This window comes from Sorex fumeus, unplaced genomic scaffold (genome assembly GCF_029834395.1).
Source record: "Sorex fumeus unplaced genomic scaffold, SorFum_2.1 ptg000018l, whole genome shotgun sequence".
NCBI lineage: Eukaryota > Metazoa > Chordata > Mammalia > Eulipotyphla > Soricidae > Sorex > Sorex fumeus.
Window position 1 is genome coordinate 26667761 of NW_026606075.1, and position 12427 is coordinate 26680187.

General features: G+C 39.9%; 1 protein-coding gene across 5 annotated transcripts in view; it reads left to right on the forward strand.

Moving 5' to 3' along the window:
- FAM169A (family with sequence similarity 169 member A) overlaps positions 1 to 7964 on the forward strand; it is a 54209-nt gene extending 46245 nt beyond the window's left edge. For all 5 annotated transcript variants that reach the window (XM_056112450.1, XM_056112452.1, XM_056112453.1 and 2 more), the window contains 3 exons: positions 443 to 599; positions 3476 to 3676; positions 7209 to 7964. In XM_056112450.1, the coding sequence (XP_055968425.1) occupies positions 443 to 599; positions 3476 to 3676; positions 7209 to 7757 (907 nt within the window). In that variant the 3' untranslated portion in view covers positions 7758 to 7964. The remainder of the gene's footprint in view (positions 1 to 442; positions 600 to 3475; positions 3677 to 7208) is intronic.
- Positions 7965 to 12427: the final 4463 nt, after the last annotated feature.

Here is a 12427-nt window from a genome sequence, read left to right on the forward strand (position 1 = left end):
AGGAAAGTTTTAAAAGATAATTTTTCTAGTCTGAAGGACTACAAGCTATAGTCTAAATGCCAAATTTAGCTGAGACTATTATTATCATTAAAGTTTTATTGTAAGACAACCTGTTATTATATAAAGTTTTATTTTTAACTCATTCACACAAGTTAGTTTACATGTCAGTTTTGGTTGCTTTTTATTATAGTAATGAAGGTGAGTTAGTTTCACAGTGACTATATGGTTTGTAAAGCAAAAAAAATTTTATTAACTCCTAATCAACCCTAGTAATTTAATTTACATGATAAGACATTTACAGACTTCATATGGTAAAATTTGAAGTCATTGAGTGAACAATACTTAGTTGATTCTCTAAAGTGTTACGTTGGTTATAGAGACCATAAAATTTTGTGTTCATCCTTAGTAATGGAAGTAAGAATGATTTTCTTTTGTTTTCTAGATTGGAATTCACTACTCGTATATCAGAGAGCTCAGAAGAAATCATAGAAGAAGAATTCCAAGAGAGCATGGTTGAATTTGAGGATGGAAGCGTTAATAAAGAAGCTTTGCAAACACCGGAAACCCAGGCACACCTGGAGAAGCAAGCAGACGAGAAGGTATGAGGTCCTTAAGAAATCACCTGAGTGAAAATAAAGTCAGTTGTAACTTTCTTAATCGTGTATTAAGAAAAATGTAATATCTGTTTTAGAGAAAACTGCAACTGTTGCCCAAAAACATGCATCTTTTACTAAGATCAGGTATACCATTTTGGGGAGAGAATACAATTAAAAATTTCATTCTGTATTTCAAATGAGATTTATAAAATTTTATTTATATTGAAAAAGAAGAGTGGATTTTATTTTAGTAAGGTGACTTAGTTTATTTTAAAATTTAAAATAATAAATTATGCATAAATGACAAAGAATGTGATTGTTAAACCCTCATATTACTTTATAACATATTCATTATACTGGATTATTGGATTTAATTTATAAATTATTGATGACTATTGACAGTAGCCAGCGAACAATAAGACATTTAGTCTTACTGTTTTATTTATGAAAAGCAAACAAAATTGCACAATAATTTTAGGACATTCAATTTTAAATGCATTTACATTCCCTTGTCAAAAGTAGTATATGAAAATATTGGTGAGTGAAAAAAATCACAATTATCTAAACTCTTTACAAATTATTAAATACTTCTATTATCCTTCCCATGAAGGTTTTTTGTTTTGTTTTGTTTTGGGGTCCACACTGGATTTGAGTTTGTAAGGTTGATGGACTAGAGAGATAGTATAGGGGTTAAGGGCACTTGCCTTGTACCTTGGTTTGATTCCTAGGCATCACATATGTTCCCAGAGCACCACCAGGAGTGATCCCTGAGCACAGAGCCAGGAGTAAGCCCTGAGCACTGCAGGGTGTGACCCGACCTTCTTCCCACCAAAAAACTACTATTATGTTCTGTGTACTTAATGTGACCTATTTCATCTAACAATTCAATATGAACACATATTCTCCGGATCACTAGTGATACCTCCATTCAGTTCCAGTGACTTTTTTTTTTACCTATCTGGACTTGCTCTCCATTCTTCAAGATTGTTTCTATGGTCCCCTGGCTTTAGGTCACAGCCATCCTGGGTTCTTTGCATGTCTGTGAACTTTTGGTCTTATTTATTTTCTTGTCTCTTCTCCTTCCTGTCTTCTTACCTTTACTGTGGACATTCTAGAAGAGTTAGGTCTTTACTTTCTGCTCTCAATCCAAAATGCATCCAGTCTACAGGCCCAGCTTCCCTTTCTCTGCCAGTAGCCAGTAACTCCTGACTTCTGACCTCTGACCTCTTTGTCCAGCCTGTCTTCTTGGGTCTGAGCCTTCCTTGCGTTCTCAAATCTAAAGCAAGAGAACTGAATTTTTTCAGTTGCAGCTTAATTTCAGTTAAAAAATTAATTTTTAAAAGTGTTTGCTATATCTTTCTGATTTCTTTCCTTTCATTATTTATGAGTTTTATTATACGTCCCTTGGGAATGTAATCTTTTCAGTATACTGCATGGCCAGATTATAGGTCTCAGATCTCAGTATAACTTTGGTGGTAGGTAAGTGAAATGGATATTATATACATAGGTATGAAGCAAGACTCCTCAGATTCATGTAAACCAGTGATGAATCAACGCCATCTAAAATTTTTGCAAAACCGGGTTTTCACATACCTTTGAAATACCGTTTTTACATGATTTTTTGGGTTTTTTTTAAAAATTAATTCAGTTAATGAATCACAGTGAGATACAGTTACAAAGTTGTTCATGATTGGGTCTCAGTCATATAATGTTACAACACCCGTCCCTTTACATGGTTTTAGAGGTACCATGTTACCCTGACAAATCTGTTTCTGAGCACTTGAGTGACTAATTTTTCTGATTTTTATTTGGTAATAAAACAGTGATTACACGCTCTCTAATTATGAGACTGTCACTAGGAATAATTAGAACTATTAGATGTCACCTGTTGGGTTCCAGTACTCGCCCTTGGTTTTTGATTGTGTGCGCAATTTACACTCCCTTTGCAGCCATGTTAGAGAGCAGTTGGTGCTTCATGGGCCTGCGGGGGCCATCTGATCCCTCAGGCCAGCCGAGGTCTTGGGACCTGTCTAGGCCCGAGCTGTACCATGGCCCTTCACATTGCCACACTTCTTTCCTCTGCCCTATTCCTGTCCCAGAACCAACACTCATTCTCTCTCTCTCTCTCTCTCTGTCTCTCTCTCTCTGTCTCTCTCTCTCTCTCCCCTCGTCTCCTCTCCCACCCATTTCCCCCTTTTCTCACATATACAATTAAACATTAAATATAAGTCTTATGACTTGATAAGCTTTGGAAGCAGAGTTTCAGAAATTGAGGATATGTGCTATTAGGTTTCGTTTTCATATTTTATGTATTGTAAGGAGCAGGATTGTTCGGAGCTGACATGGGCTGAATGGAGCTCTCTTCTTTCATCCAGAAACTGGACCCAACTCAGCTTCTCAGAGAACTGTTAGACTTTCCTTTGCTTGGCAAGGTCAACTCTTCCCAGTGATTGCAAGTGTCAAACAGCTGATATTCCAGTTCTCTGAAGAGCTGACACCAAACCTAGGCTCTTTCTGGTGCCTTTTTACTCAGAAGGTTCCTTCCACGATGGTCCTATCAGAAAGAAGAACAAGAAGGGGGCAGCATCTCCTCACTGAGCCTTAGACCCACACTTTCTCTTCCATACTGCCCTGTTTCTCCAGGAGCTGACAGCTCTAGGGGCTTCTTAGGAATCCTTTTTTTTTTTTTGCCTGACCTGCCTTGCGAGGTCCTCCTTTCCCCCTGTAAGACTATTCCTTAACCTATGCTGTAGAACGTGGGTTGTGTCTTGAGTCCTGGTGCATGGCAAACAAGGACTGAGAATGATCCCACCTTGTTTGGACCACCTGGTAGTCTGTCGCTGTGTCCTGGTTGATTTTGTTCTTCTCTGATGATATAGGAGTCTGAGTTAGAACCTCTGAACGGTGAGGTGGTGGATGATACACTAAAGACTTCGCTTGTAACTGAAGAGGAAGACTCTGCTAGTGAAGTGTTAGAAGAGTTAAAATTGCAGTCTTTAAATTCCAATGAAGACTCCGCAAATCTTGTTCCCTCGGTGATAGAATCTGCAAAACCTCCTGAAGCTATTGCACAGGATAAGGTAAGGGGCGGGGGAAAACCACATTTTTTTGTAGTTGAAGAAGTCGGGGAAGATGGTACACATATCCCTATTCTTCCATCCCTCACCCCCCTTTAGCATGTATAGTCAGTCCTTCAGTGGGGGGAAAAATCTATTTTTGAGCCATTTAGGCTAGGCCCAGGGAGTCTGGGACCCACTCCCTGATATCAGGCCTGAGGACAGGATGCTTCTGGGGCCCAGTGGTTCCAGGGTACAACCAGGGCCACACCGGCTGTGCTCAAGGGCCTCCAGAGTATACTTGGGGGTGCTCAGATTGCCGTGTGGTGGCCAGGATTCAATTTAGGTCCTTGTATATGCCCCTGACCCAAGCTATGCCCCAGGCCTCTCTCATGAAAAATGTTCACAGTAATTTGATATCTTAAGAAAATTCATTTAGGCGCCAGAGAGATAGCACAGGGGTTAAGGTACTTGATTGTGCGTGGCTGACCCTGGTTTGATCCACAGTACTTCAGGACCCCTAAGTACTGCCAATTATAACACCTGAGGAAACAGCCAAGAGTAGCCCCTGGACACCACCAACTGTGCCTTAATATCCCCAAAAAAAGAAAAGAAAAAAAGAAAAAGAAAATGACAGAATGACTCAGTAAAATTCCATAAGCCTTCTTCAGTTGTCTGTCATATGTAGTAATAAAATGACGTTTACTTGGTAGAGTTAGGGGAAAGCTTAGAAAAAGTGGATAAAAATATCTATTTTCCAAACATTTAAATTCCTTATGCTTAGTATATAGCCAATATAGTAATTATATTTTGTTCTCAGTATACAGATTACTAGAGGGAAAATACTTTTTTTTTCTTTTTGGGTCACAGCCGGCGATGCTCAGGGGTTACTCCTGGCTCTGCACTTAGGAATCACTCCTGGCGGTGCTCAGGGGACCATATGGGATGTTGAGAATCGAACCTGGATTGGCTGCGTGCAAGGCAGACGCCCTACCCGCTGTGCTCTAGCCCCTTGTTTTCTTTTTTTAAATCAAAAATTTTTAAACATTACATTATAAGATTAAAAAAACTTTAGTTGGGCCAGAGCAATAGTACACTGGATAGGTCATTCACCTTTACACAGCCACCCCATGTTCCATCCCTGGTGCCCCAAGTTGTCCCCGAGGCCACCACAAGTGATCCCTGAGTACAGAACCAGGGAGTAAGTCCTGAGCACTGCTGTGTGAGGCCCAAAAGCAAAAATTATTATATAGTATCATATCAGTGTCATATGTAAATCAATCACATTTCTGTTGCCTCACATATCATGTAATGAAATACACAAACAGACTTAAGGGTGACACATTATCAGGTCCCAGGGAGTCCTGGCATTTGTCTCCAGTGACACCAAGAAACTAATAACTTTGAACTGATTCATGGTTTTTTTTTCTTTCTTTTTGGGTCACACCCGGCGATGCAAAGGGGGGTTACTCCTGGCTCTACACTCAGGAATTATCCCTGGTGGTGCTCAGGGGACCATATGGGATGCTAAGAATCGAACCCGGGTTGGCCGCATGCAAGGCAAACGCCCTACCCACTGTGCTATCACTCCAGCCCCCAATTCATGGTTTTAGAGAAACTTGATATGAATCTGAAGATGTCTTTAGCATGAAATATCATTCTTTTTTTTTCCATTTTTTATAATTTTATTTATTGAATCACCGTGAGAGCAGTTACAAAGCTTTTGGATCTAAGTCTCAGTCATACAATGAAACACCCGTAACCTTCACCAGTGCCCATTCTCCACCACCAAAAATCCCAGTATACCCCCATCCCACACCCTCCCCCTGCCTGTGGGGCAGATGATTTCTACATTACTCTCTCTCTACTTTGATCACATTCACTATTTCAACACCAGACCCACCATTATTTGAGATTTTACCCCAACACTCAGATCTGCTGAAAAGGCAACAATAGACAATTTGTGTTCTATTGCTGGTTATGAATAACATATGATGTCGTGTGGCTGCAGTAGGGCCATGTGGTTTTGAAATTCTGAAATTTTAACACTTAAATCTGGAGGGATTTCTGCCAAAAGCCACTGGGTTTAGAGATTTGCTCCTGAGTCTCTGGGATCATGGCCGTTGAGCAGCTTGATGAGGAGCCAAAGAGGCCATTCGTGGGCAATGACTTGGGGTCTCGTTAAGGTGGGGAGGACAGGCCCGGCTCCACCTCCCCCTCCCCGCCCCCCCCCATCCCATGAGACCCAACAAGTTCCGTCACTGCGGGCCCAAGCCTGACTGTCCAATGGCCTCTGGAGGATGACAGCCACCAAGTCGCCAAGAGGGAGCAGGCGGAGGGACAGCACCCATTTCCCCCTGGGGTGGCCCGGCGACAGTAACCTACTGCGGGGTCCGGACACATTTCTGACAAAAGCCGCTGGGTTTCGAGATTTCTTTCTGAGTCTCTGGGATCAAGGCCATTAAGCAGCTTGATGAGAAGCCAGAGAGGCCGTTCGTGGGCGATGACTTGGGGTCTCGTTGGGGTGGGGAGGACAGGCCCGGCTCCACCTCCCCCACCCCCCCCCCCCCCCATCCCGTGAGACCCAACAAGTTTCGTCACTGTGGGCCCAAGCCTGACTGTCCAATGGCCTCTGGAGGATGACAGCCACCAAGTTGCCAAGAGGGAGCAGGCGGAGGGACAGCACCCATTCCCCCCTGGGGTGGCCCAGCGACAGTAACCTACTGCGGGGTCCGGACACATTTCTGCCAAATGCCACTGGGTTTTGAGATTTGTTTCTGAGTCTCTGGGATCATGGCCGTTAAGCAGCTTGATCAGGAGCCAGAGAGGCCGTTCATGGGCGATGACTTGGGGTCTCGTTGGGGTGGGGAGGACAAGCCCGGCTCTACCCTCATCCCGTGAGGCCCTGTGTGTCTCGTCACTGGGGACCCAAATGTGACTATCCAGTGGCCTCAGACGGATGGCGGCCACTGGGCTGCCAGGGGGAACAGGCCAAGGCACGAAACCTATTCCCACCTGGGTTGGCCCAGCACCGGTAGCCTACTGCAGAGACCAGACATATTTCTACCTAAAGCCACTGGGTTCTGAGATTGTTTCTGAGTCTCTGGGATCATGTCCATTAAGCAGTTCGATCGGGAACCAAAGAGGCCTTGCCTCCAATTATATAGCTGAGCCGGAGGTGGTTTGTGGGTGTGTTTCCCACATACCTAACTTTTGGCCGTTTACTTTCTTGGTAAACTTTGCCCCAAGTTTTTGGGGTCTGGCCAAAGGCACACAGCAATTTTGGGGTATCTGGAAGTCTGAAGGCGCCATGAGGCTGCTGATGGAATTATCATTCTTATATCCTTTTAAAACAAGTATGTCATGTATCAGAAGCAGCAAGAGAGAATTTTTAAGAAATTGGGTTGTATTTGAAGTATGTACTCGAAGAACAGAAGTAATGAGTCAAGTTCTTTAGGTTGCACTTCACTGTTCTTGCCTGCTAATATCTTAGGGTAACTTATGTAAGAATCATTTTGCAATGGTTTTATTTGTTCACCAGGTTTCTTATTTTCAGGTTTCCCCTACAACTGGCTCAGAAACGTTGCTAGATGAAAACCTGTCCGAAGAAAAGGGACACAACGAAGAAAAAACGCCACTAGTCTCCAGAAAGAAAGTGCAATCGGGGGGTTCAGACAGCGTTGCTTCTGTCCCAAATGAAGAGCGAGCTGATGGTGGCCTTCCAAGCTCTGTCACAGCTGAATTTCCTGAGGAACCAGTCTCTGAAAACGTTGCCCTCAAGACCAGCTCCTCATTGGAAGACCAGGGTGAGGAGGCAGTGCCTGAGCCCCAGGAAACACCAGCTGCCCTTCCTCAGGGTTCTTTGATAGAGGTGGAACTTGAAGACGTGCCATTTTCACAGAGTGCGGGACAGAAGAGCCAGTCTGAGGAGCAGTCTGAAGCGTCTTCTGAGCAACTGGATCAGTTTGCACAGTCAGCAGAAAAAGTTGTGGATAGCAGCTCAGAGGAGATAGAAGTGGAAATACCTATAGTAGATAGGCGGAATTTAAGAAGAAAGGCGAAAGGACACAAAGGACCCGCTAAGAAGAAAGCCAAGCTGATCTGAGTGGGAAAACACACACGATAAATCTTTGTAACATAATTGTTGTTTTTAAAATATGGCAATTAATAAATAGCATGGGGCACAGGACAAAAAGTTCCAGAATTTCAATTGAACTTATTTATGATACAGTTTTCCTCTTCCCCTAGGACCTAGGAGTCACCATTCTTTTTTTTCAGGCTATTTTGTGTAAATACAATTTTTTAATTTTTATTAGCCATGTTTCAATTTTGGGAAACCAGATCATACTATATATTTTTTCTTCAGTAGATATATAACCATTGATATTTCAAAAAATAAAAATTTAATAAAACCATGGAGGTAATAGACTTTCCAATAATTATAGGGATCATTGAATTCTTTTATACTAAAGGTTTTAATAGTAAACTTGGTGAGGGTTCTAGATGTTTTATCTTAAATATCAAAATTAGTCACCTTTCTAAAATATGTAGACACGCCTAAGCAAAAAGTCAGGCAAGTGGAATAAATATAACTTTAATAAATGAGAGCACAGATTCAGAAATTTGTGGTCAAAGGTTCAGTGATGATACAGTAGATGGAGTTTCTTGCTTCAGCCTCATGTTGAAGGAATATGGACAAGTAAGCATAAAATCTATTTCCAATTCAATTTTTATGTGAACAAGTAAGCATACAATCTACTTCCAGCTCACTCTTTATTACATCTGAGAGTACTGCTAAGGATTTAATTCGGGCATGTAGGCATTGATAGGAAAAAATTGCATTTTCATTGAAAACTGTTGCTATCATTTTTTGGGGGGGATTTGGGTGTCTGTGTAATTACAGATATAAGCTTGAGGAGTATCCTTTTCTCCGTAATTAGGCGAACGTTACAGCTTCATAATACAGTTTAACTTGGTCTGTATGGTTTGTAATGGGAAAGATAAAACTGGGGCTTGCTGTGAACTTTCAGGTGTCTAAGACCTTTTCCTAAGGCTTGTCTTTGAAATTCTCACTGCCTTTTAGAATCTTCCAGCTTTAGATTCCATTCACTGCCTTAACTCATGGAAAGATTCCTATCAAAAGATCTGCCTACCTGCCAGCTTAAACCCTGACATCCATTTTTAGGGTAGGTTTGGAACTGTACTCCACCATGTGAGCAGAAATCAACCTGCTTCTAGGAGCTATAGTCATTAAATGTTTACATCAGAGAGGCTATAGTTGTCCCTTTGATCTTGTTCAGTCTTGACTGTTCTGGAAGAACTGGTTGGTTATAAGCTAGCCTGTGTCTGTGCATTGTTCTGCCTTAGTAAAGGCCTTTTTGCCTAAGGGGGGAAAACATTATTTTTTTTATAATAATTTACTTTAAAAATGGCTATTAGACTCCAAAGAGAACCTCAAATCAGAACTCCTCTTTGGAAGTATTATGTGTACTTAAATTTGCACTTATGTGGAGAATGCTTTGAGAGACCGTTGAGATTGTTTCAGAAACAGCTTGGTCCTTACATGGAAAAAAAAATGTGTTACGACTTTGTCTCATGATTTAAGGAGTTAAGGATTGATGTTGAAAGTTTATTATTTAGTCAGGTGATGTCGTTAAACTTGTGCATAGGAGAGGGATGGATGTTGGTAATTTAGAAACATCTAATTGGTTGAGTTATAAATCTTTAAGCAGGCAAAAAATAGCAGGCCCTCCTGTTCATGTAAAATTCTGAATACTTTTACTCCCTTGTATTTTCCTTATCACTCAGGCTATTTGGTTTAATATGAAAAGTGAAGCACTTTTACCATTTCCCCCCCAACAACTGCAATTAAGTGAAATAATGACTAAAACTAGTGTATCTAGCAAATGTTTGACTTTCTTTTCTACATTTGTGAGAAACTTAATTTCATAATTGAAGAGATAGAGCAAGCTTTAGTAAGTCTTCGCCATTCCATTTTTAATTTCCTGAAATTGGAAAAAAATCCTAAAATTTATTCACTATTTACTTGAATAGGTCTCTTTAAAAAATTTCTTAAAAAGGTGAAGTTTAAGAATGAACTCACAATTCCTCATGCATGAAGACAGTTGTTGAGTTTATGAGAGAAATGTTCAGTTATTCATATATGTGTGATAACCAAGGACAAACAATATAAAGTCATACCGTTAGACTTTTTTGGCTTGTTTTTTAGCCCTTTCAGAACTTATTGTTCAACACATAACCTTTAGTCAGGTGTTCTGACAGAAAATGCTACCTTGGAGTTTATAATAGTAAAGAAAAAGGTTGCATGAAGGACCATAATTTTCATCTTTAATGAGTTCCTTACTCAGTATATAGAAAATTTGTAAAACAAAATTCACCTCAAAAAGGAATCTAAAATTTAATCAGTGTGTACAGTATTAGAGAAATTTTCAGAACTCAAATCTGACTTCCACCAGCTCACCTATGTGTTGAATGTCTAGTCACATTCTATCCTTTGTGAACTGCCTTTTTTGAAGTCTGTGGAGAAAGTTTAGTTTATGTATATAGTATTTTTTTCCCGTGTGTGTAATATAAAGCAGTTATTAGGAAACTTTTAGTTCCTTTAAAAAAGGAACTAAATGTTTCTCTTGATTATTCAATTCTTAGATATCACAGCAACAAATATATTTAAGAATTTATTATTAAAAGCTCCTCTACAGCTTTTAAAGTGGGAGATCTAATAATTTTTAAAACAAAATCAAATAGAATGCCATTTGTCTCCTTAAAATGTGTCTCAAGGGGCTGAAGGGATAGTACCGTGGGCAAGGCGGTTGCCTTGCATGCTGCTGAACAAGGTTCAATCTCTGGCACCACATACCACCTCCTGAGCAACTCCAGGAGTGATCCCTGAGCACAGAGCCAGAAGCCCTGAGCACTGCTGGATGTGACCTCCGCCTAAAGCAAAAATGTCTACTCGTGGCATTTCTGTTAAGTGCAGAAAATTATCAAGGCAAAGAAATTACTAATAATGTTTAACTTTTAACTACCTGAAATGATTCTAGACAAGTATCTTGGAAGTTTTTGATTAATTCAAATTGAGTCTTTAAGTTTCTGCTCTTATGTATCTGCTTCACCCTTGGGAATTACCTTCTAAGGTTTGGTCACACCAGCAAACTGAAACATCTTAATGTAAATAAAGGATTGCTACCAACATTACTCATCTGTATCACAGTATTTTAGAAATTTTTGCTCTTTATGTCCATTAGAGCAACATGGTGTTTTAAGGCGTTACCCAGATTTTCCTGAGTGTGATTACAAGTGTGCTCCCAGTTGCGTGCTTTCTCTGTACAAAACAGTAATTTACTTCATTTTTGGTCTTAAGAAAATAAGCAAACTTCAGTTCTGTAGTGTATCCAGTGCTTTAGTCCACTCTTTTAACCTTTAGAAATTTAAGTCAACCACACATTTCAATTAGAGCAGAATCATTTGGTAAAATCTCATTGTAACAATGGTCTGCTGTCATCCTGAATTGTATCATACTGGATTGTCATTTCGAAGGAACTAGCTTTTCTTAAGTGTCTCTGTGTTTTAAAACTTCTGTTTATAGAACTTAGGAAAGATGTTACCGTATTCAGAAAAGCGAGTTTTACTGAGGTAATTATTTGTTTTCTTATTTTTTTTCTTTTGAGTTTAAAAGTAGCCATTAAACCTATATTTTGTGATTGTTTCCTGGTATGTGTTTTGAAATTTTTTTCTTTTCCCTGAATTTCATGGATGAAGATATGTTTAGATACTAAGTTTGTCTAGATAATGAATAACTGTAAAAGCACAATCACACTGGTTTCAATTCACTTAAAAATTTTAAACACTACAATTATAGATGTGTAATATCAGAAACTATAAAATTCAGTCATAAATATATACATAATTCAGAAAAGTACTTTGACAACTGACAATTCTAAAAGAATTACATCTACTTAATATTATACAAGTTATTGCAAGTAAATTTCTTTTTAAAAGCTTCAGCAGTCTTTCATTAAAAATGAAACTTGTAAAAAAACTTGTATTTGAACAATTTTTGTGGGGGCGGGGAGTTTGGCCTCCCCAGGTGGTGCTCAGCCTGTTCCTCCCTGTGCTCTGGAGTGACCTCTGGTGGTATTTATGTGGTCTGTGGTGTTGTGTTTATGTGGTTACATGGTGGACTAGAGCCACAGTTGCAGCCACCGTAGTCACATGGAAGGCAAGTGCCTTGCCTCCTGTATTAGCTCTCCAGCTCCTTAAACTAATTTTACCATTCAAAAATTACAAATATATGTCACTCTTTAAAATGGAGAAAAGCGTAACCATTTTGGGACAGAGCTATACATTTGTTGTTGCAGTGTCATGAATCAAATTCTGAGCAAGGCATACATTTCATAGTCAGCCACTTTCTGGCCCCTATTTGGGTTTTTCTTTTTTGAAGTTCCAAGTAGAAAATATTATTCCAACTAGGTATTATATATGTCACAAATGAGAGGGGGGGAAAACCAATAGGAGTACCTGACGTTCTATCAAGAAATGAAGATGAAATGATTCAAATTCTCCCGAAATCCCGTGCCTGGTATGGTAAGAACTTTATGATATAAAATGATACTTTGTGATGCTGTAATTATTAAAATTAATGTTTAGCAATGAGGTGGCAACCTCGGGACAAACCCATATTTATGTTGTGGTTTTTTTTGTTTTGTTTTGTTTTGCTTTTTGGGTCATACCTGGCGATGCACAGGCGTTACTCCT